Genomic DNA, 25825 nt, shown 5'->3' with positions numbered 1-25825 from the left:
GATGTCTCTAAAAATTCAAAGTTCCTACTGCACATCCTGGGAAGTACTCTGCCTTTCCTCTCCTTCCCCCAGATGCTCACTGTCTCCCATGCTCTGGTTTTCTCTGGGTTGGACTATTGTAACAACCTCTTTCTAAATCTACCTGCCTCTACTCTCCACCGTGTGCAACTAATCCAGAATAGGACTGCAAAACTTGTCCTTGGCCTCAAGCCCTGGGATCGTATCTCTCCAGATCTGAAATCTCTCCATTGGCTCCCAGTGGATGCAAGGATTACATTCAAAACTCTCTGCATTGTCCACAAGGCTTTCTGGGGCCTGGGTCCAACATACCTTCAGCTATCGCTCTGCAAATACCTCCCCTCTCGAGCTCTTCGCTCCTCTACCTCTAACTCCCTCAGGGTCAGTCGTTTTTCAAAGAAACGAGCTGGGGGTAGATCTCTGTCTTCGGCTGGGGCCTGCCTCTGGAACAGTCTCCCTGCCACATTGAAACTTGAGGAGAACCATCTCCGGTTCCGGAAGCACCTCAAGACCTTCATCTTTGCTTCTGCCTTCGCCCCCTCTCCCCTGCTGATCTGTTCTCTCTTGGCACTGTGCACCTGGCCACCCTCTGTCCTCTAGGCCCAGGTACCTGCTTCACCCTGCCACGCTCCCGCACTGCCTCCAGGCCACCCCTTGCACTGGGATCTGTCTGTACCCATACAGCCCCTCCCCCTTTTTCTTCCTGCACTTATCAGACCTACCCTGTCTGCTGCCTTAAACCCAGCACTTGCCACTTGCTGGCTGCACTACCACTGTTCTTTGCCTTTATTATTATGTATCTGTATCTCCTTTGCTCCGCACTTTCCACTTCTACCCCCTTCCATGCACTTGCGCATTCTCAATGTCACTGGGCCTATTAAGATCATTGTTTTGTTTTTCCCTGTTCCCCTCCCATGCCGCACTCTGAAACACTTGTGTACGAGCGCGATAGAAATCAAATATCAATTCAACCTTGTCGAACACTTCCTTCTAAATTAGGGTGGGACTGTTGAAGTTTAGTTACAGTGTTCTGGTATCGGCTTAGAGTTTTATAATGCATGTGATAACTAACCTGCCTATGCCCACCTGCAACCCCCACGTTAGCTCTTTTAAACATTTTGCACTGAGCTGTATTGACTCTAAAACGTGGTTGGTGTTTCAGTTTGACACCTTAACTTTGTGTGTAAATATAAAATACTTACTTGGTATTGCTTTGAAACATAATGCACCTGCCTAAGTAATGAATATGTGTATTTTATTATGTGGGCAGTCTATTGTCTCTACAACATTTAGTGTTAACAGTACTTAATACCAAATCTCATGAACTCCTTAGTCAAAGCCTTGCTGCACAGTTATCTACCAGGGACAGTTTGGTTAAATGTTGTGTTGAACTATGCAGATCCGCTAACGTTTTGTCCACGCAGAAGCCTACATCAGTAGTGATTCAGAAAACCCTCCTCTCTCTCTGCATGTGCGTTTGCATGTCTGTGTGTGTTGTGCATTTAAGGAGTGCAGTACCAGTAGTGTGTGTATGTAAGGAGGAAACAAAGGAGTAGCAGGTTTGAATGAAGGATGCGGAGGTGGGAGTAGTGATTGCCAAGATTGTCTGACTGCAAGATGTGAAATAGGTAGCAATTTGGTATGGGTACTGTGCGTAATTCAAGGTGCTGAGTAGGAGGAAGTGCAGAACAAGGAGTATGTGAATGTAGGATCGGTAGTTCCATTCCAGCAGTGTGTTCACATTGGATATTGAAGAAGCGATGCAGTGCCAAGAATATGTGCTTGTAAATATGTAGCCCAGGAGTATGTGAATTTAAGATGAAGCAGTGAATTTCAGAAGTGTAAATTTAGGATGTGGGCGAGTGAGCAGTGCTGCAGCAGAAGTGTGTGACTGTAAGTAGGAAGCAGTACAGTTTTGCGAGTGTGTGGTGTTGTATTTGGTAGAGCAACAGCCCAGCACCCAGACTGTTCATGCAATGAGGGATAATCGCAGTATCAGTGGTTTGGAATGGAGGAGGAAGCATTGTCAGTGATATGTAAATGCAGAATTAGCAGTAGGCTAGCAGAGCTTTGCTTAGCCCTTTGAAGAGTTTAGGGTTTAAATGAACTAAAAATGGGTTCAGGTTCTTCAGTGGCCATCTAATTATTCCAGTGTTGGATTTGTATATGTTTTTATTTTTTTATTTTGTATTTACGTACTTTGATTATTAGAAAACCCTTTTGCATTAACACTATTTAGTTACATTAAAATACATACATTATATAGACATTACATTCATTACAAAAGTATAAATTAGTCACACATTTTCAGTATAAAGCTTTTTTTTAAAATACCAAATCCTAAAAATGATCCCAAACCCACTTTCATTAAAAAAAAAAAAAAAATCCCCTGGAACCCGAAACCGTCCTACTGGGGGCCCCGACCCCCGGGGTATACCCCCGTTCCGGAAACCGAGCGAAATTAGTAACGCAATGCCTCCTGGCAGGCAAAACTGTGCTAGCCCACTTCTGGAAGTCCCCGGACGGCCCCTGTATGGCCAACTGGTGGGGAAAATTATGGGACATCCTGATTGCGGAAAAAGTGACCGCAGTGAGGGCAGTAGTCCTGCACCGCTTCCAGAATGTCTGGGCCCCAGTACTGGACTATGACCAGCGATTCCCTGCCTTAACATTTAAACCGATCAACACTCGATGGTCCCTGAAGGATCAAGAAACAACCTGAAGGGCGAGGGCAGTGGACGATGCCACAGAGCGAAGGAACTGGGAGAGGCAACCTGGGGACCAGAGGGGGGAGTCGGAGGGAGGGGGGGGGGGTGTATGACCTAAAGGGATTTGTCAAAAATGAGTAATATTATCATGCAATGCTATTTGTTAACTGTCCTGCCTTGGTTTAAAATAAACACATGTTAAAAAAAAAAAAATCTTTATTACATACTATTACCATCAGTTCATCATAGCAATGCCTTTATCAATTACAATAACATGATCACTCTTTTCCAGATATAATAGGCTCCCCCTGTTATCACCAAGGAACTAGCAGAGTGTATCACAGCCCAAAATTGATCTTGGGAGATAAATGTTAGGTCTCTTACCAGAGTTGAATAACCTTTTATGTAAAATTGTTTCCACTTGGGGCAGCCCGTCAATGTGTCTTGTAGTTTCCAGTGTAATTTTACAGAATCAGCATTTTCTATCTTCAACTGGGATACCTTCCCAGGCTCCAGTATATTCATAACACGGTAATATGTTAACATGAATCATTATTATAAAGCGCTTGAGGTCATAACTGCTATGTTTCAGGAGATGAGCACACACACTCCCTGTGCTAAACCCCTGACTAGCATACTCTCTATATCACATTATTGTGCTCAGTTAGTCGACACTCAGTGATCTATCCCAGTTTTGATCTATTGTTCTTAGTTTAGTGTAAAATCTGCCATGCAGCTCCGGGTTCTCATACAGAGGATCCAAACAGAGGTACTCTACTAATTATTCTGATGCTATAATTAGGTTTTTCATTAGTGGGTTGCTATTTTTTATTTTATTATCATTGTCTATCAAACTCATAATTGTATCCTCTGTTGGGTTCTGCATTTTAAGTTTAATATATAGTTTGAACAGTTGAACCTGCCATAGGCACCAATCAAGGCAATCTCAAGATCGTCCACCATAACTTTCCCTCTAGTTTATTAAACCACTGAGTGTGATCTTCACCGAGCACCTCCAGCCCATATTATAATACTTGCAATTATGCCCATCCTGTAGATAACCCTCTATCGAGTGACCTCCCCTACTAGCAAGAAACTGTTTAGCAATATTCAGTTTTCTTAATATCTTTTTTGTGCACACTTCTCCGTATTGTTTTATAGTGGGGTTTGCAAAGATGGTCAATCCTAGATATACCTATGACTGAACATCCTCAAGTTCTGTCCCGTTAGTTCCCAGTTAAACTTTGGTTTGCTACCTCGCGGATCTCCTATTACCATCACCTTTATTTTTGTCAAATGTATCTCCATATTTTCTGTGGCATGCCTATGCAGTGCTTTAATTGATCTTTGCAAGCTTATCTAGGTACTGTCCAGTACCACAGTGTTGTCTGCATAGGTAAGTCATTTTATTTGTCCCCTTCCTAACACAGGGAAAGCCTTGTAATTCGTTGAGGGCTTTAGCCATATCTGCTAGGTATACATTAAATCGTACTGGCGCTAATACACAACCTTGTTTAAGGCCAATATTTGTCTTTATAGCCCTAGTTTGACTCCCCTCTGTGTCCAGTTGGACTTTCAACGTGGTCCTGTATGTTTTTTGGGGCTGTCTGGTTGAAAGTTGGTGAATTTGAAAGAGACTATGATGAGTCAAGCAGAGATTTCCCACTTTGGAAAGATGCATGTGTGTGTCAGTGTTCATGTTGGGTGGAAGCAAGGATGAGATCCCATCCCGGAGAGAGCAGGCTTGTGTTGGGAAAGTAGGAGGTCAGGAGGGGAGCATCATGGAGAGAAGAGTATTGGAGCATGGACTGATGAGTCGTTGTTATTGAGTTCTGACAATTTTTAAGTTGAATGGATGTGTTTTTACTTGATTGTAATTTCTCTTCTCACCCCTCCTCTCCCTTTCCTGCCCCCATTGCTTTCCCCCCTAGTGCCGGGAGCTATATTACTGTGTGAAGGATAGCATGGAACGAGCTGCAGCCCGACAACAAAGCATTAAACCAGGTGAGAACTGTTCCTGCAAACATTTTGCTTTTGTTGAGGACATTTCCCATTCAGCTTCCAGTCACTCTTCATCCCACCACATCATCTACACACACATTCTTCACTATTCCTCATTCTTCTGTCCCTTTTCTGCCATCTGGTACCTTCAGTGCTTTGGCAGAGGAGTGTGCGGAATGTCTAAGGCTCCTACTCGGCACATGCTCCTCCTACATCATCCTATAGTTCCCTTCCCAGCTTCAGTCACTTTGCTGAAAGCCCATCATCATAGTGCAGTGTTTTCTGCGGGTCGTCTTGTTATTTAATGTTGCATTTTCGAATGGATTGTGTCCTCCAACGCATTCCACATCTTTGACATGTAATGTCCACAGCTGTGCACTTCGGCAACTTTTTCGGCAGAGGGCGTTCTGCGTCGATGGCGTCAGGTCCATGTCCCTCGAAGGCCTCCGTCAAGGGCAACGTCACAGGATGTTATAAATAGGACGCATGGCGCCCGTAGCCTCAGTTCAGTTTTTTCTACGAACGTGTTAACTTCGTGAGACTCGGCGCGCCTCGTGTGTTTTCTTTGTAGAAGATGTCTTTATCTTCGACCCCTCGGACTCCGCGGTCTGGCTTTAAGACCTGCCGGACTGCAAGTCGAAGATGTCGCTCAGTGACCCCCACCGCATTTGTTTGTGGTGCCTGGGCTAATCGCACGACACCGATGACTGCTCAAAATGCCAAGGCCTTGCGGAAGGGGAAGCTCCAGGTAGGTAGGGGTTCAAAGCCTGTTAAGTCCCGTGCTTCTAAGTCCAAGTCCAAGGGGGTTTCCACTGACGACTCAAGGGGCGACTCTCTGCGTCGGAAGGATTCCCGGGATCTCGGAGTGGTTCCCGCCACTCGTCTTCCTCGTCCCAGCACTCAAGGAAGCGCCGTCATCGGTCACCTTCCCTGCCCTCCTCGGAGGATGGTGCCTCGAGGAAGGTTTCATGCCCTACAAAGTCCTCCACTCCGGAGGAATGGGCGGCGTTTAAGAAATCTATGATGGCGATTTTTCAATCGCAGGACACAGGTCTGGTTGCGCCTTCTGACTAAGCCGGCCAGGATCGGTCTCGTTCTGTGGCTCGCACGCCTTCGGGCTCGGGTTCGCGACGCGACACACTTCGGGAGCCGTCGAGGTCCTGTATAGACAAGGAGTCAAAAGGTCGCAAGAGACGTGTCTCTAGGTGTCTCTAGGTCTCGGTCCTCGTCCCCAGCAAGACCCCAGCAACCTATTGAGGGCTCGGGGCCGGCGTCGACTCGTTAGACGCTGTATCTGTCCGATTCGGACATCGACACCTTGCCGTCGTATCAGCCCACGGCGGCGTCGGCACCTGTGTCGATGTCGAAGCCGTCAGCGATCACAACTTTGAGGTTGTCGACGCTCTCGAGGTCTAAGCCTTCGACGCTATCGGCACCTTCGGGGATTTTTTCTCGAAATTTGCCATTGGAGTACACGGAGGAAGGCTACGTCGAAGTCTGTGAGGCCAGTTCTGGCCTCCAGGCCCTCTTCTGTCCCCCAGACTTGGGTTTCAACTCCCTCTGGATGATATTTATGAAGAGGAGGAAAGGTCTGAAGTTGAGGAACCTGGTGACCTTGATGATGATCCACTTTTTTTCTGGTGACAGTGAGTTGGAGGAGTTGAGGCAGACCCTCTATGATGTCAGTGGTCTGGACACTTCCCTGGAAGTGGAATTTGGTAGACCTGAGCCTGGGGCTCATGCAGAGTCTTCTTATAGGAGACTCATGGCGCAAGTCTCGGAGTATCTGGGCTGGTCTAGTCCTCCTGAAGACTTTGTGCAGGATGATCTGATGGACATCTTGGATCAAGGTCCGTCCTCTGACCCTGTTTTGCCATTTCATCTTACCTTGCATAAAAGGGTGGCAGCTGCTTGGCAGTCACCGGAATCTCTTCCGGCTGTTAATAAGTCTTTGATCAAGAAATACCACCCTTCCGTTAGCGACCCCAGCTATCTATCTACTCACCCCACTTCCGAGAGTTTGGTGGTTCAGGTGGCTACGGCCACCTCGAGGCATGCTGCGTACCCTACCATCCCTCCGGATAGGGACGACAAGCGCTTCGACGGTTGGGCCCGGAAGGTATTTTCTGCTGGGAGCATGGCCCTGAAATCGGCCAACTCCACATGTGCCTTGGCAAGTGTTTCACACACACTGTGGAATTGTTTCTTTGGCGGCTGACCATATTCCCGAGGGGGAAGAAGGGGATCGGTTCCTTGCTCTCGTGCAGGACAGTAAGGATGCCATGTGTGAATCCCTTCAGTCTGGTTTGGACTCGGCCAACAGTGTTAGCCGATCCATGGCTGCGAGCACCGTTATACGCAGATTTGCGTAAATCGACATTTGCTCCGGATGTGCAGGCCCGTCTTTTCAACATGCCCTTTGATGGCGCACATTTGTTTGGCAGCAAGGCTGACGAGAGCTTTGAGAGGTTGCAGACCACAAAAACTGCAGCAAAATCCTTAAGCGGTGCGTCAACCTCTGCCTTTTCATCCTAGGGGACAGCAGTGGAGGGGAGGTTCCTTTCGTTACTACTCCTTTGGTAGAAAGAGAGGAGCCGCCAGTCAAAGGGGCCAGCGAAAGAGTACCTGTGATGGTCGGGGAAATCGTGGTGACAAAGCCGCTCAGGCAGCGCCGCAGCCGCTTCCAAACAGTCATGAGGCCATGTCCCATGGTTCGCCGGTTGGGGACAGACTGTCTCAGCATCTCGAAGAATGGCGTGCCATTACTTCAGATGCGTGGGTTCTGGATACCATTGCCCATGGCTACTGCCTTGAAGCTTCCGGATCTGCTCCTTGCGCAGGAAATTTTGAGCCTGCTGGAGAAAGACGCTATAGAACTGATGCCTGTAGCGGAGAGGAACAAGGGATGGTATTCCCCTTATTTTTTGATCCCAAAGAAAGACTGGAGATTGATACTCATCATGGACTTGCTTTGGTTGAACAAACTTCTCAGGAAGGACAAGTTCAAGATGGTTACTCTTTCTCAAGTCCTCCACGCCCTTCAACTTCAGGATTGGTTGGTGTCTCTGGACCTCAAGGATGCTTACTTTCATGTGCCAATTCATCCCATGCACAGTAAGTACCTGAGGTTTGCGGCTGGCGACTCGCACTTTCAGTTTCGGGTCCTGCCGTTCGGATTGACCTCCACCCGAGGGTCTTCACCAAGCTAATGGTGGTGGTTGCGTAACTCGGGCGAGGGGGGGGATTCACGTTTACCCCTACCTGGACAACTGGCTGATCCAGGCGCGCTCTCCTGAGCTGGTGTTGGATCATCTCAGTGTCGCCTGCCGCACCCTCCACAGGCTGGGCTTCTTCTTGAATTTCAAGAAGTCGCATCTGACACCTTCCCAACAGCTCCAGTACATTGGGGCTGTTCTAGACACGTCCTTGGGGAAGTGTTCGCCTCCCAAGGTAAGGGCTCATCACATTGTGCAGATGGGGGACAAGTTTCAACATGCCCAGAGTCTCCCGGCAATCGAATTCTTAGGGTTGCTCAGCCTCATGGCATCCTGCATTTTTCTGGTGCCAGAGGCCCGGCTGCGGATGAGATCCCTGCAGTGGGCTCTGAAGATGCAGTAGTCACAGTTCTCCGGCAAGATGTCGGATCCCGTTCAGATTCCACTCTCGGTCTCCCAGGATCTTCTCTGGTGGGCCAACAAAGGGAACCTGATAAGGGGGGAACAGTTTTGGCAACCGTGGCCCGAGGTGAGGGTAGTGACGGATGCTTCCCTCACAGGATGGGGCGCTCATGCCAACGGCTGTCATGGCCACTGGACAAGGGGCCAGTCCTTCCTCATCCCCCGGGTCCAATTGGACCCAGTCCTGGCACCTCTGGCGCCAGGCACATGTAAAAGTATGTCTTGCTCACTCAGTGCCAAGGGCGTGTGCAGCAGGGCCGGGCGTGGCCCTTGAACAGAACTCGAAGGCACGTGCCAAAGTCCCAGGGAAGAGCAAGGTGGAGTCAGTAGGTGGGGCTAAAGGGAGGGGCCTGAGCCAGCCTATGTAAGGCCAGCATATCCAGGTGCCTTCGCTTTGCGTTATTCTGCTTCCAGCAGCTTAACGCTCTCCAATGTGCTTATCTACGCATCATTGGACTTCTGCAGCTCCATCCTGAGGACATCCTTGTGAGCGCTCCTTACCTGCTGCTTGCCGCCACATCTCTGCACGAGCCAGTTACTCATCGCCGTGGGCGCAACTCACCTGCTGCCAGCCGCTACATCACTGAGAGCGCTCCTTACCTGCTGCCAGCTGCTACATCGCTCTGCACGCATCCTACCGGTATTCCATCATGGTCAGAGTCAGAGACTTCATCTTACCTGCATCCAGTTACTCGGAACTCCGGCTCACTCCATTTTCTCTGCTGTAGCTTCACCCTGCAGCCGCGAATCTTCACTGAGCATCTGGAGGCCATTCTTCATCGTCGGTCTGCACCTACAAGGAATCAAAGAACACAACAGGTTAGAACTCATGTGTATACCGAACACTCGGCCATACCATACAAAAGACTAGGGTCTTCTTATAAAGACCAATTTACCTGTCACTGCTGAAACTCCATCAGCCTCCAGAGCCCTCTGAACTCTTCTCGCCCCCGATTCACTTCTCGGCACCTACGGGGATGGAAAGAGAAATTGCAAGAATATTTGACTAAATACAGACAGTCTGATTGAACAATTGTTATGATAAACACTTACCTACTAAGTGGATTGGTTGCAGCTACTCTGGATCAACACTTCCACGGACCAGTGAAGTAACTCGGTCCGCTCTACGCGCCCCTGCTAGGATAAGCAGGACGGATAGCTCAAAGTTTCAAAACTACAGGTGAGCTTGTATGGGAAAGCATTTGCACACTGTATTCTGGCACAAAAGGGTTGGGGGAAGTCACAATACCCCCACTCCATTTTTATTGCCTCTCATCTTCACTCAGGGGCAACACCCGTCTGTCGGACAACAGGCCCAGCAACCATCCGGAGAGGAAGGCAATTCCGAGGAGCTGAGTCAAGGGAGGGCTCCAACCGTGCCCCAAAGCCCCTGCGGAGATCAGGTGAGCGTAACAGCGACTTGACCGCCAGCGGTCGTTGGACTCCATCGCAGTCCAGACTCCACATCAATTTGTTAGAGTGGAGGGTCATCATGCTAGCCCTGAAGGCATTTCTGCCCTCTGTACGGGGAAGTGTCCTGATCATGACAGACAACACAGTGGCCATGCGTTACCTCAACAAAAAGAGGGGTTAGGGTCACTTCTGTTGTCCAGAGAGGCAATGCAGCTTTGGTTCTGGGCCATCCAGCAGGAAATTTCGATCTCGGCAGTTCATCTGGCCGGAGACGACAATGCAGCGGCGGATGCTCTAAGCAGGCCCGTCATTCCTCAAGTGTTGCGGAGGTTACGGAGATTCGGTTCCCACATGATCCTCATTACTCTGGATTGGGCCAGGAGAGCGTGGTACCCGGACCTTCTGGAAATGTTCATCTGCCCTCCACGCCAAGAGGATCTGCTCTCGCTTGAGTGGGGGGTGTGTTCAGGTTCTCCATCCAGAGGTCAAGACTCTCAACCTTCACGCTTAGTATCTGAAAGGTTGAGGTATAAGGATTGGGACCTCCCGGATGACGTGATGGAGGTGTTGCTTTCGGCCAGGCGGCCTGCAACAAAATCCCTGTACCGTTGGCTTAAGTTCTGCGACTGGTGCAGAGATCACAATGTTGATCCTTTTCAGTGCTCAATTCCTATGGTTTGGTCTTTCTTTCTTTGGCCCACAGGGGCCTTCAAGTATGTACCATTAAAGGTTACCTGGCGGCGCTATCTATCTTTAAGCGCTCGTCTGAAGAATGTTCTTATTTTAAGATTCCTTTGATTTCTCAGTTTCTTAAAGGACTTACTAATGTATTCCCGCCGTCCCCTTTCCAGGTGCCGGTTTGGGATTTACATTTGGTTTTGAAATTTCTCATGGGTGCTCCGTTTGAACCTTTGCACTCTTGTCCTTTGAGATTTCTGTCCTTCAAGACTGTGTTCTTGGTTGCGGTTACTTCCGCTCGCACTGTGAGTGAATTGCAAGCACTTTCATCTAAGCTACCCTTTACTGTGTTTCACAAGGACAGGGTTGTACTGCGAGTATGTCACTCCTTTCTACCTTAGGTAGTTTCTGAATGCCATTTGAGTCAAAAAGTGGTTCTTCCATCTTTCTACCCTACTCATCCTGGTAAGGAAGAGGAGTGACTCCATTTGTTGGATCCTAGGAGAGCTCTGAGCTTTTACATTTCTAGGATGTCCAGGGTCAGAGTGGACGATCAACTCTTTGTAGGATAAGCTGGACACCGATTGGGCCAGGCTATTACCAAACAGACCTTGTCCAGGTGGATTATCCTCACCATTACGGACTGTTATCGATTGGCGGTTAAGGACCCTCCTGATGGGTTGAGAGCTCATTCCACTAGGGGCGTGGCTACTTCCACCGCCCTCCAGCGGGGTGTTCCTATTAGGAATATTTGTGATGCCGCTACATGGGATTCCATCCACACCTTTGTAAAACATTATTCCCTGGATACAATCCATGGTCAGGATATGGCCTTTGGGAAGGCAGTTCTTTATTCCGCAATCTGATTGGGTACTCTCATTTCTTTTCCCTCCCCCATTTACTAGTACTGCTTTGGGAGTCTGTCAAAGATGTGGAATGCATTGGAGGACACAATCCATTCGAAGAACAAGTTACTTACCAACTGCTAACGTTCATTCGACTGGATGTTCCTCCAACCCATTCCACATCGCCCTCCCAGCCTGCCCCTCAGCAGAATTTCCTATGCGATTGCAGCTTCCATTTTCTTCAAGGCTAAGTGCAGTCCAGCAGGCATCAGACTGGTGCCACACGTTCTGGGGGAAAAAACTTAAACTGAAGCTACAGGCGTCGTGCGTCCTATTTATAACATCCTGCGACGTCGCCCTCGACGGAGGACTTCGAGGGACATGGACCCAACGCCATCAACACAGGACGCCCTCTGCCGAAAATGTTTCCGAAGTGCACAGCTGTGGACATTACATGTCAAAGATGTGGAATGCGTTGGAGTAACATCCAGTCGAAAGAACGTTACCAGTTGGTAAGTAACTTGTTCTTCTCTGCTATTGTGGTTGTGCACGCCTTTGTGATAAGTTACAATTTGAAAAGTAAGGAAACCTCAGCAACTGATGCCCCCCCCCCACCAAACTGGCCTATTTTGCCAAGACCTCAAAATGGGCCAGAGGCAGTGAAACTTGCAAAGTCAAGGTCTCTGCAAGTTTCTCTGCCTTAGGCTATTCTGGATCTGTTTCCCTAGATGATGGGGCGGTGTATTTAGCAGGAAATCCGGACCACTTGTTTCCCTGCTCCATGCAGTAAAATGCATGCTGACTCTGCTGGCATCAGATTTTAATGCAAGCTTAATGGCTGGGATCTGTATGAATTCTGCCTGGTTTCAATGCATAGTATTTCCATACTGACCCCTATAATGAAGGGTGCTCTGTTTGTACATGGCAGCCGCCATAACTGAACTGTAAACTGCAGGGCACACCGGCATGCCCATTGGTGACCATAGTGCATTTTCCCCTTTGGCCAAATTGCATGGAAACCCTGCAAACACCTGAATTCTTGTGCTATCTTCCGCCCCTGGCTAAAAATGATGGAAATCCCGCAGGTTGCAAGTGGTTATCTGAGCCCGCTGCAAATGTTTGGCCTTCGCCCTCAAAATAAGTCTAAGTCCTGGATGAGGAGGTTGCTAGTGACTGTAGCTTTTTCTCTTTCTCTCTCTCTCTCTCTCTCTCTCTCTCTCTTTCTCTCTCTTTCTCTTTCTCTTTGTCTTTCTCTCTCTCTTTCTCTCTTTTTCCAGCCCACTTTTTCTCCCTCCCTCCCACTCTCTCCCCCTGACTCACGCTCACACATGGTTTAGGAAATGCTGCAAATCCTTAGCTCTTTCTACTGTGTCATGTCTAACAGTACGTTCTCATGCTTTAAGGGGTGCATGAATTGCGGAAGACCGACATCCATCTCTGACCCACACAGGATCTATTTATACCGCTTGGGAACACTACCTGCAAAAAAGCAGTTTGTGTCAATCCATGAACCTAAAGGCCTTAATGGAGCATGTCAATGTAGAGTAGCAGGTGTGGAGGCCTCCCCTCTAGTCCCCACCCCTTCACCACAGTCCTATTGGAGTAGCCGATGAAGGACTACCATTCAGAATCCATGTGTAAGTTTGTGACATTCTATACCACGTCGAATGTATGAAAGACGGTTTGCACTCAGACAGCCATTCAGAAGATATCCTCACATTGAGTCAATGGAGGAAAGTTAACCAAGAAGGACGTCAATTGCCTAAATGCAAAGAAGCGGCTCTAAGAATCATGGATGAATGTTAAACAAAAGTCTAATGATGGCGATATAATGTCATAAAGAAGACATATAAGCCCTAAGCCAAAACGATATGAAAATACTTTAAACTGATGATTTAATGAAAGCACTAAGATGAACATGTACTAAAATATAAAGTTATCGTCAAAACAAGAAGATGGAATAACGTGCTGACCAATAATTGTAAATAAGCTGCAATGCAAGGTAGAAGAAGCATATATAAGCTTGCTAAAAAAGATATATATATATATATAACGTTTAGGGCGGCCATTGGAAGAAAATGGACGAACGCTTGTGTTGAAGAATAAACCCAGCTACCTTAAAAACCAGCCAGGATCGCAAATTGAAGAATTGATGGAGAAGCTGTTTTCATGTGCGGAATAAGGGAGTCCATTGGCCTGAGGTCAAGGAGGCTATTTCGAGAGATGGGCGCAAGGCACCGAGAGTGGTGAATGAATAGACCCGGTTTATGAGATGTATATTTGCTAAGATTAGGAGTGCAAGGACATTTGTTGATGCCAACTATTGAACTAACCACGAAGACAAAAGCCTATGTGAGGTGGAGTGAACAAGTTTCTTAAGGCCAGAGAAGGTAATGACACCCTGGTTAATTAAATTAAAAAGCAAAAATTGAGAGACAGAAATTGACAAAATCGTGATCTCCTGACACGTGATGAAGAACACCAAACAAAGGCTATTCATTAGAGCTTCGAGTTAAGATAGTGGTGTGCTCACACTCCCTCGAATGTCCCAGAACAGTCAAGACTACGAGGTCAGCTACAAACGATAGACCTTGACTTAGGATAAGGTTGATGATATACAGTGGACTGATTGGGAAAACAAGGAATAATTTGACGCAGCTTGAACACCTAGTTTTCACTTCGTTCACAGGCTGCTAAACGAGCCGAAATGGCATGGTTGGATAGGGTTGCCAACCAATCTAAAAGGGCCTGCCATGCACTTTCATATACACTGTTGCAGTTATTAATCTGCAGCCATATTCTCTGCTATAATCAGTATTTGTATTTGACGTACATAGAAGTAGCTCAGGGTGTGTCCTACAGATAAGGGGCAGCCAATGAGATATTAACACTTATGTTATTAACACTTAAGTAGATATGTTCCCCAAATCCAATCCCTCCTGGCGTTAGTTTTTTGTGAAGTGCCACGTAGGATGACGTCACAAATGACATACATAAAACAATATAAACTCTGTGCAAACAAACTTTGGTGTGCAAAATTAGGCATCTACTTTTATAGCTGTATTTTTCCCTGCCTTCTTTCAACGAGATTAAAGCAGTGTTTTGTCATCTTCCTTTGGTCTGTCCGATTATTTGGTCTGTGATAATTATTGGTAATCCCATCTAGCACAAAGAAGACGCTTCAGAACTAGTTTTGCTAGGGATGTGAAAAAAAGACTAATTTGAAGTCACCAGGCGTGAAGCAGAGGAGAGAGAAAGGCTGAACGATTACCCAGAAAGGTAAGAAGAAGAAACACTGCAAGAGGTCCCACTACCAAAGCAGTTCTTGGAAACACCCTTATTCGAAGAAGGGGAGTCACTGCACTGGGGACCCCTCAAAGGGTTTAGCCCCACCCAATCCTCCACCCTGAAGGAATGGAAAATCTTTAGGCTGAAGATGCAATACATCTTTGCCAAGGCACCGTCATTGACTGCTATGGGGCCTACAGCTTTGTCTTCAGTGCTGTCAATGGGGCCCATTGTGCTTGATGGAACCGGCAGGTACCCCTCACCAGACAGATGAACTTGTCCCTGGCTCCAAAGGTCTTTTACCAGACTGGCACCAGGCTGCTCCACCTTTGGACGTGCAGCTCCCCGCGCTGACTCCCCTCAGTCTGCCAGAAGTCTTTGACGAGGAGGGTGATTCTATTCCATTTGCGTTGGAACCACACTGCTCCAAAGAGGGGAGAGAATTCCCAGAAGAATTCTATGTTGAGGGAGAGGATCTAATGGGCCTCCCCTCCAATTTATAGAAAGTCAGTAGCCACAACACCTCCCCGAAGCAGGACATCCTCCTGACACCGACTCCAGGGAATCCGCATCCTCATGCTTCTTCCCCGAAGTTGATGCCTAAGGTGATTTGTCGACACCCACCAGACCAAAACTGCAGTTCGAAGCATGAGGGCCATTGGAGAGCCCTTACTGACCTTAAACCCTGCAGTGGAAGCCCTAGTTCCTAATGGATTCCTTCCTCGCATGGATTTCTCATCCGATACCCTATCCACAATGCAGCTATTCTTTGGAAACCTTTCCACCACGAAAGGGTGCAGCACGGCTCCACGTCGGCTACGTCCAACGCCTCTATGCACCTTGCACCGGCTATGCTGTTGGTGCCATCATATATTCAGGCCCGCTGCAGGCAATCAGCTAATAGATGTCTGATGCGAGGGGCCATGGAAGATGACCAGCTGTTCATTGGTTATGCTGTGGCAGCTGCTCACAGGGCTCTGATTAAACGCACCATGTCAAGGTAGATCATTCTCTGCATCTTTGAATGTTTTGATCTGGCTGGAAAGGATGTGACTGAGAGTCTCAGAGCCAATTGTACCAGAGGAGTGGCTGCCACCTCTGCCCTGCAGAGGGGAGTCCCTCTACTGGACATCTGCCAGGTGGCAATGTGGGCATCTCTGCAAATGTTTGCTAAACATTGCTGCTTGAAATCCCTTTCAGGCCAGGATGCCCATTTTAGTAGGGCAGTCCTCCAGAGTTTTTTGGTCTAGGCGGTGTCCTTACTCTTCTCCCTCCTCCAGATCTTCACACTGCTTTGGGAGTCTATCTCGGAATATGTGGGAGGAAGGAATCCATTAGAAGAACAAATTACTTACCTCTGTGTATTGTTCTTACCACAGATTCCTCATTACGCCCCCCATCTCCCCCTCTTGGCGGATAGCCAGTACACCATCTGTTCTGTGGTCCCTCAGCATCAGAGTACTAAGGGAAAAGGGTGGAACTGAGGTCACGGGGCACGGCGCCTCAATATATACTGGCCCAGACATCCTATACGGTGCGCTGCACGTAGAGGCATCGGACGGAGCAGAAGCTGAGCCGTGCTGTGCCCCCTAGGGGGAGCCCCTTTCCATGAGGCCAGGGAGGTGAGGCAGCTACCCGATAGTCCCCCTGGGGGTGGTACTAAGTGGGTGGATCTCATGGGGAAGGAAGCCCACCATGGGATTAGTGATGACGTGGGGTGAACACCTAACCCTAACACACCTTCCTACCTGCCTCCCACCATCAATTTCTTTAGTGTTCCCTTCATGTTTTTACCATACCAACAATATTGGAAGTACTGGGATGAGGAAGAGTGTAGACTCCTCAAGGGACATGCATCCCTTAAGTACTGAGACAAGAAAGAGACGAGTTCACTCCCTGGAAGATCTCATGATCAGTATTGGGGCAAAGAAGTGCGTAAATCTAGAGAGCACTTAAGAGAACGTGAATGAATAGTCGTGTTTCACTGGAAACCTGATTGCGCAGAGCCCATTCAAAACTGAAGAGGGAAACCAGCAAGAAAGGAGCAGACCAGAGGAAGTTGTTGTTGGGGACACTGCCCTGCAGGCACAGTTGTCCCTGTCCGGTCTGCCATGGAGATACTGACCGGAGCGGTAGAGAAGCAGGCATCCAGCAACAAGAAGCAGCTGGAACGCACCTTCGACAGGAGATGTGCAGTCTGCGAGGAACCAAACGCTGCAGAGCACACCAGGAAGCAGGGGCTGCATGAGGCCCAAAAGGACACACAGGAGAGGCCACGACTGACCGATGAACACCGGCAAGCCCCTTTTAGGTACCTGGGTTGCCGGGGTGGTTGGTGGGCATCCAGAAGGATAGACAAGTGTCAGAACACATGTCAGGGATTCGCACCCTTTTATGAAGATCAACACAAGCCATCTCTATAGTCTAAGACAAGAGGAATACACTGGTCTGGGACCCACACCCATAAAATTGAGAGCTCATGTTAACTCTGAACTTTTGAGGTGCAAAACAAACCAGGGGAAGAAAGGCATTCCACGCTGAAAAGGTTGAAATGTGTATTGTGAAAGCAAAAAGGGCAAAGCAAGCCAGGCAAAGTGTGTCAGTGTGTACTGCATACTAAAGTCTAAGAAGGGCTTGGGGAAGAGGTTAATTCCGCCCATCCCTTGTGAACTGTGAGGCTTCTGAAGAAGACCTTAGGTGAATAAGGCAATACATCCTGGTGTTTTTCCAAGGAATGTTTATCGTGAAACCAATCGAAAAGAAAGCCCAGTAAGCGAGCCACTGTCCTGGCACTGTGAGAATATTGAGAATAAAATACCTGGAAAAGGGGAGGCATTCTTCAGGACCCCAAATAGGTAAGAATGTGAACCATGACGCCCAAATGGAAGACTACCAGAAGTTGGAAGTAATTCCCTTGGCATTGTGGAGACATTGAGAATAAAATACCTGGAGAAGCGAGGCATTCTCCAGGAACCCAGTAGTGAATCAAAACTATAGTCGATTAGGAATGATGTTTAATTTTGAACTTTTTCTTTTGAATTGGAACTGAATCCTTATAGGACCACAAGCTGGAACTTTGTTTGTTTTCCTCTGAAAGGAACTGAGACCTGGAGAATAGAGTCATTCTCACAGGCATAATTCCCCTTATGATTGGAACTATGGCTCGTTGTCCAGAAGTAGTGAGCCATTTCTTCTGAACCAAGAATATCCACTACCATTTTCTTATTAGTTACAAGTGTGAAAGATAGAAGTGGGCATTTTGACAGAACTGTCAACTCTTTTTATTTACTTGGACTTTCTGACTGATTCCTTAGTAGAGGCAGGAAAATCCCTCTTAGGGTTAGGGCGAGATAGGTTTCCCCTTTATTTTTGCCTGAATACAAGTCTTTGCCAATCATCATGCCACCATTGTGTCAGACATGTACTTCTGCACCCTTACACTTCATATAAACCTATTGGAGCTGAGGGCTATCAGACTGGCTCTGATAGCCGTCTTACTTTCAATACAGGCACAGATTGTTCTTATCATGACAGATAATACAGTGGCCATGCACTACCTCAAAAAGAGGTGTAGGGTCACTATCCCTCTAACAGGGTGGCAATGCAGCTCTGATTTTGGAGTAATTATGCACACTGCTGTCATTTAGAGAGATTTCCCTATTATAAGCCATTAGTGAAAGTATTGTATGACAACAGTGAATCAGTAACCTGTAGTGTCACACATAAAGCAGAGCCACGGGCAAGAGATTCTTTCATATTCGACCAAAGGAAAGGTTTCTTAAAAGTACTGAGCATATGGGTGGTTCGCTGTGCGCTGTGGGTGCTCTTTGTGAGCCCACTCGTGGATCCAAACTGCCCAGCGAACACAACCCTGACATGCAAACCCTGTGGTAAGTCAGATGCAGCAGACAGACAAGAGGTCGTCTTTGCAACAGTGTTTTATTAACCAAAATGTGTAAGGCCTGTCTTATACCTTCGTTTCAGGAAGGTTTTTCCTGTTCTATAAAGAAAATAACAACTGGTGTTAGTCGGGATGTCTCACAACATAAACCCGTCCTCATTTCAAACCTAATCTCCCCTAACGTCTCTCCTTACCACTAACAAAAAAAGGTTAATGTAAGTTTTAACCAGAAGGATCTGTTAAAGGTTTTGTCTGGTTTTTGACCCTTACCCAAATTTATTTGTGGTTTCTTTCTAGTTACACAGTTCAGAGTTCGGTTTCACGTCTCTTTATTTTTTCTCTCTCCCGGGAATAAGATTCTCGCCCTGTGTGGGTCAGATCAACCAAAAGGATCCGGTAAGGGTTTTGTCACTTGCAAGATAATGGTGGCTGGTGTTTGAACCCCACCCACATGTTTCTGGTTTATTTCCAGCTGCACAGTTCAGAGTTCAGTTTCACATTGTCCCTTTTATTCTTCCTCCCTTTTTGGAACAAAAGTCTCGCCGCCTGTGGGTTGGATAGCTGTCAACCCGCCTTGAAGGACAGTTTCTCTCACCCCCATCTTGGGGTACGACTCCTTTCTCTTTGCTCTGCGGTATTATAGTTCCCACTTCATCTTGGGGTATTCAGTTTCTTTCCCCTCCTTTCACCTCAGCTTGGGATATCTTGGTTCTGACCCTGTCCCGGGTTGTTGATTCTCTCTCCCCGGCATTGTGTATCGTGGTTCTCACCCTGACTCACATAACGGTTTCTCTAACCTGCTTGGGGTATAGTCCTTTAGCCCCTGCTTGGGATCTGACTGGTCCTCTCCACACAGTTCCTTGGAACCACTGTGTACCTTGTTCATCGAAGCAGTGTTCCTCTGGGAAACTGTTACTGGAACTGGTAACCTGTGGTGGACCTGCGTCTCTAGTTCCTTTGTGGACTTCAGTGTTAATTTGTCGGTTCCGCTTCTTCCCATTGGTGCTGGAATGGTCCTCGGCATCGCCTACTTTCGGTGCTGGTTGACCACTTCTTGTGTGTTCCTGCCTCATCTTTGGTTGCGTTCGAGTCTTGCTAGCTCGGCACTACGTCAAAGAGAACCGCATTCAGCAGGCTCCTGCGCTTCTCTGCTTTACCTGCCAGCTGCACATGGCTGCTTCTTGTCTCCGCTTCTAGGGGGGACGGACTATCGTCCTCTGATTCACTCTGTGGGATTTCTTTCTCGGAAAACCTACCAGCCATTTCAAAATGGTCATGCACACTATTTTCTGTTATAAACCCATATAACCAACACACAAGTGGGACTCTTCACATGAGGGAGGCTGAATAAAATCCTTTTCTGGGGATTCCTTTTTCCCAAATGGGGAGTCATCCTCAGTGGGATCCTACTTGCCTAAGGGGTGTTCTGCTTAGCTGGCTAACCTCCATAGTCTCAAAGGGGGTTTCTCTACCTTGGGGCGAAGGAACGTATTTCCTGAATTCGTCACAACCCCCAGAGTGGGTTGTGGAGCCCAAAGCAGAATGGGCAGCCACAGAGAGAAGGAAGCACAACGTACCTGTGTGCTTTGAAGAAACCTGGGCAGAGTTAGTGTAGTTAGAGCAAATCTTTGAAAGCCATTTCATGAGACCACTTTTTCGCCATCATTCTTGAACCTGATTCCAAGGTGGTGAACGCCCTTTTTGAGTCCTCAAGCAGCAGAGAACATTGTCTGAACCAAATTACATTATTGAATGTTTCTCCACATCTGAGTACTGGGATGAATCATGCAGAATCCTCAAAGAATCCCTGCCTAAAGTCTCCTCCCAGGTGGCCTGGGGAAGGCAGCTGCTACCTGATCCTAACCCTGGGGGTGGTATTAGCCAGGTGGATCACCTGGGAGGAGAAGGCTCCCAAAGGGACAGGAGGGTTCTGTTAGGAAAGACGCAGTATTTATCTTCTTTAGAGGGGGAGATTCCCATGGTGCCAGAATATTTAATGGCTTGTTGCAAAAGTAAGACTTTCCTTCACAAAGCTACCCACATTGATGGTAGTGAAAAATCGTGTCATCAAAGGGGGACCAATATATGCGGACATCAAAACCTTAATGCTCTGACCTCTGAAGAATATAATTCTCCCTTTAATCTGGACCAACCATTAACCTCTTTAGAACCCTTCTTGGAAGATCTATTCACTACCCAAAGTAAATCCAATAAAGTTAGTTTGTTTTCCTGGAACAAAAGGTGAACAGAACATTCGGGAATTTAAGTACTGGGATGAGGAAGAGGGACTCTGAGGCACTTAACTGCAAGGTGCAGTCTAGTGGTTCTAATGACCCACACCTGAGCGGGACCTTTGAATATATAAGGCTCCCTCAGGGGCAAGTCATTAGAAGGAGGAGGTGGGGTAGTTGCAGAGGCTGGCATCTGCAGTTGCAGTGTAAGGAGAAAGGAGCCGCCGGAGCTGCCGCTACCTCTGATGCAGTTGTCCGTCTTGAGAGGGTCTCCAAGTTTGATGGCCTTAATTGCAGAGGTTGTACCGCGGGAAGCAGTGTGATAGCAGGCTTTCCTCCTGGAGAGAGAGAGGCTCGCCTTGTTGTGTGCTGTGTCCCGGTGGCTGGCGAGCACTTGAGTGGACTTGGAGCAAGAGAAGCTGTTAAAGACTTTTTCAAAAATACTTTTTGTTTGTCTGAACCTTTGTTAAAGTCCAAGTGAAAGACTTTCGAAATAAGGACTTTATGATCAAAACCTGGCTACAACAAGGAACTTTCTTATTTGAAAATCCTGTTTTGAATCTGGGGAAGGGGATCTGACCCAGGTTACAAGAATACACAGTTATTAGTTTGATGTTAAACATAACTGTTATTTATATTTCATTTGAATTGACATATATTACCTTTATGAGTTTGAGTATGTTACAAGTGTGAGGGATAGATTCCTTTTATTAGTGTTTTCCTTTAGTTTTTTTCAGGAAGGGAAATCCTCATTAGGTTAGGGATAGTGAGGTGTTTGCCAAACCCTTATGGATTAATAAAATGGCTTCTTGTGAAAAACCATTACCAAGTTGCCCGCCTCACATTTCTGATCGCTCACAGTATGCAGACAAAAAGATTCACACATGGGGAGCAGGTGGAAACATTGGACATATGTTACTAACTCAAATTAATGGAGAAAGGGACCTACCAATCAAAGCTCCAATTGAAATAATTAGTACCCAAGAAAAACTATAAAATGACAGAAACCAAAAGACTGTGAGGCAGCTAGGTTGGCGTACCAGAGAGTTTGTATAATAGCAGTGAGATACGCAGAAGAAACTAAAGGAGAACTGGATGTGGCCAAGCCAAGTAGGTCACCCTGTGAGAGCTGAGAAAAGATGGCTAAGCCAAATAGGTCTCACAGTGACAGCTCACGCTGGCGGAAGCCAGAACATACTGAAGAGGAACAGTAAGAGTTACTTGTTTGGAGTGATATCCTGGCTACTGGGAGTAGCTGCAGAACCACCATAAAGCAAGGGAAACATTTACTCTGAGAACCTGGGCGGAGTGTGCAGTCTAAGAGGGCAGTGCTACTTTAGTTGTCCTGACGGTCTTGCAAAATGTCTGTTTTGGGTTGATTAAGCTATTTATAAAGTAGCACTTCCCTCAAGACAACGATCATTTCCTGGCAGAAAAAGATTTGCATTTGGGCTAATTTGCATACCCACAATGCTTTGCTGACGTGGTTCAGAATTGGAGGTGATCTTCCAGCGATGGCTAATAGGTGCCAGAGTCCTGTAGCGTCTCACCAGCCTGGGGGAACAGAGACTCCCCAGTGACAGGACAGCGTACCTCTATCAACCGGGGCCACCCGTCAATCCAGCAGGATTGTATCTGCCGTCATGGCTCCTCCTGACCACAAAAGTGATGGGTGGAAGGTTTCGAATGAATCTAAACCACTGGCAATTGCTCTGGGCCAACCTTCCACACCACTGTTTTTTAGCCCGTCTGCGCCATTGCAAAAGGGGACCAGCCATGTGCAAATCAGTCAGCAGCTGCCGCCACCGAAGGTAGCAGCCCAGCCCGAACTGCTAGGCCAGGTCCCCTCTGCACAGAAAACCAAGCAACCCCAGACATGTTTCGGCCTTGTTGGACCTCCTCAGTGAGGTGCAGCCTGGTTCCCTGTGGCAAGGGACCCACGTCTGGGCATACCCTCTCTCACAAGGATGGCTCCTCCTGCCTGGCGTCACCACTGAGCAGGGTGCTTCCCTTTGCTGAGAGGGAACCAGGCCACAGGCTGCACCGGCAGATGTAGCACAATAAACCACATGGGGTTGCCGCCGAAGAGTGGCCCAATGGCAGCAGCAGATCGCCACAGGCCAGGTGATTGGATGTGCTGTCATCAGGAGTGGTGGACGCCACAAGCGACAGCCCCGACCAGGCTGGGAATCTCTTTGGCACTCGTCGCAGCCTGCAGAGCTGCTGATCTGGGCCCAAGCCTGCATCGCAGGAGCTGCAATCTACTATCTAAAGGGTGCCGGGGGATTCTTGATGCAGCATCCCACTCAGGTAAGCTCTAAGCCTGGGGGGGGGGGATTGTTCCAAGATAAATCTCGGGCTGCTGGAGCTCCGGTATCCTGGATAAGGCAGCCATGTCATTTCTAATGTGCGCTCCAACCAGGTACACACCAGCCTTCGAGTGGATATGCATGGGTTTAGAGTTTTCAGAACTTCTATTGGTGTAGTGTTTTGCCAGCTTTAGTTGACCTGCAAAGGTTTTATACAAAACAACAATCCAGTGCACGTTTCAAGGTAAACTAGGGAGGGAACCAGCAGCAGGACATTATCATGGGAAACGAGAGGGATCAGAAAGAACAAGGTACTAAACCTGATGCAAGACTCACCAAGGATTTGTCAAGTGCCATTCCTCAGGACCGCCGGTCTTTTGGGTCTTCTGTTCTCTGCCGCAGCACTGCAACGTGTTGCTGTGGCAAATGCTTATTCGTCCACCGATGAGTGGACGCCTTATGTTGCCCGCATGATTGTCTGGGATATGGAGTCCGAACCGCCAAAGCAGTCTCCATTCACAGCTGTAATGGCTACAGGGCTTGTAGCGCAAAAAGGCCGTGCCGCCCATGCATCCTGAGCATCTGACTCCTTTATTTTGGTGATGAGCAAATCTGTCTTCTTTCGCTTTTCCTTTTTAATCTAGCAATTGAACTATTGATGGGGCTATTAGACAAAAGCAGGAAATATACCATATGGCAATTTAAGCCTAGTTCCGTTCACAATTGCATTCTTTAAAGTTATTTTCAATGGATTGCTTTTCTCCTGCAGTTTCCTCATCCGATTCCTCATCTGATAGATATTCCCTCTAGCTTTGCTGCTTCGGAAACTTTCTTTCAGTAGGGGGCCTAGTGGACCTCGATCCATCTTGCTTGGCGTCTGGTCGTCAGCTCCGGACATGTCAAGTGTCGTATAAGTAGTGCGCCACTACACCCCGACCTCACGCTGCTTTAGGAACACAGAGCTCGACTCTTTGACGGTTTTGTCAGAATACTGTTCTTTTTTCTAAATCCTCGATGCGGGATGTCGGTCGCACGAATGTCCGGTTTCAAGCGGTGTACCGATTGTGGCTCCAAGATGTCCCTTACCGACCCACACGATTTGTGTCTCTGGTGCCTCGGCACGGGACTGACGGGTGTCCATCGTCAAAATCTCCTGCGATGTCGACGGTTCGGTCTTCGGACCGAAACCGAGGGGCATACCCCTGAAAAACACTGGCGGAAGAAGAAAAGGTCTAATTCGAGGAGCCATTCTTCCTCGTCCCGAAAAAAGGCACCGCCACCATCGTCAGGATTCCAATTCATTGACGGAAGAAGTTAAGCCATTGGCTGGGCCTGCCAGGAGTGGGAGAATTTTAAATCCTCGATGCTTGAAAGGTTCAAGCAGCATGCTGCCGTCGGTGTGGCTCGCACCCCCACGCAGCATGCCTTGGAGTCAAGAGCAGCGCTCGGTGCACACGGCCCATCTAGTGCCTCGGTACGACTATGTCGATGCTGATTAATATTTCAACGTCGAATGAAATACTATGGAAGCCGGACTACCCCTGTGCGTCCAAGGAAGTCGACACTACAGCGTCTCGTTCGATACCGACATCCATCATCACGGCGCTGAAAGACAAACCGTCGACAGTTGTCGACAGGGTCTTTACACCACAGCCCCGGTCCAAATTTTTCGAGACCATGGCAGGTATCTTCGGAGTTCACGACCCAGATGTCGACCCAATGTTCTTGGGCACAGGTGGGGTCGACTATTTTGACGACCAGGATAGGCTCCTGCAACTGGCTCAAGGCATCCAAGACGCCAGTGGTCTGGACACTTCGCCTGACCTACAGTTTCTGTAGGCCCAGCCCCATCTTCACAATGTAACTAAATACAGGGCTCTGGTAGAAAGGGTTATTGACACCCTGGTATTGCACTCAACAGTGGCCTCCCCCCCACCCCCCAAGGTTATGATTTTACCGACATCCTAGGGGAAGGTCTTGCCACTGAACATAACATGCCGCTTAACCATGCCATTGCCGATCCTTTGATATCTTTATGGTAAACTCCATGTTCCATTCCTCCCATCCGCTCCATAATTTCCGGGAAGTACTGGCCGGCTAGAGGAGACCCCTCTTACCTCTCCTCTCACCCTTCCCCAGAGGGGCTTGTTATGCAGGCAGCTACAGTCTCGTCTAGACCTGCATCTTCTACATCTACTCTGCCCCCAGAAAGAGAAGCAAAAAAAGTAGATGCCTTGGCAAAGAAGGCATTCACTTTGGGTAGCATGGCCCTCAAAGCTACGAATGTGTCAAGCAGTTTTGCCAAATACTTCTTCGCCTATGGACAGCAGTGGAAAAAACAGACCAGTATGTTCCGGAAGGTGGGATGCGTGAGGGCTTCTTACAGCTAGTGGAGGCTGGGAAGGAGGTGGCCAAGCAGTCGCTGCGAACGGGACTGCACATCGCCGACTGTGTAGGCCGATCTATGGCCTCGGCCATGACATTGAAAAGGCAGGCCTACCTGAAAAGCTCTGTTTTTTTCCTCAACGTCCAAGGGAAACCTTTGAACATGCCCTTCGAGGGCGATCTTCTTTTCGGCCACAAAGCTGACGATTCCTTAGAGAAATTCAAGGAATCAAAACTTGCTGCCAAATCCTTAGGCCTAGCTGCGCAGCCGGCCAAGTCTGCCTTTAGCTTCGACTCTAGGGCACAGTGCTACAGGAGATATGCTACGTATGGCAGAAGAGCGCAGCTCCCACCGGGCAGGCAAAGGCAGA

At 48.0% G+C, this 25825-nt stretch overlaps 1 protein-coding gene across 42 annotated transcripts in view; it reads left to right on the top strand.

Moving 5' to 3' along the window:
- MADD (MAP kinase activating death domain) overlaps positions 1-25825 on the top strand; it is a 2081072-nt gene that overhangs the window by 1574113 nt on the left and 481134 nt on the right. For all 42 annotated transcript variants that reach the window (XM_069623145.1, XM_069623139.1, XM_069623144.1 and 39 more), the window contains one exon: positions 4658-4730. In XM_069623145.1, the coding sequence (XP_069479246.1) occupies positions 4658-4730 (73 nt within the window). The remainder of the gene's footprint in view (positions 1-4657; positions 4731-25825) is intronic.

Source organism: Ambystoma mexicanum, chromosome 11 (assembly GCF_040938575.1).
Source record: "Ambystoma mexicanum isolate Mex_15411 chromosome 11, UKY_AmexF1_1, whole genome shotgun sequence".
NCBI lineage: Eukaryota > Metazoa > Chordata > Amphibia > Caudata > Ambystomatidae > Ambystoma > Ambystoma mexicanum.
Note: the sequence above shows the minus strand (reverse complement) of the source record. Positions and strands in the feature narration are given on the sequence as shown.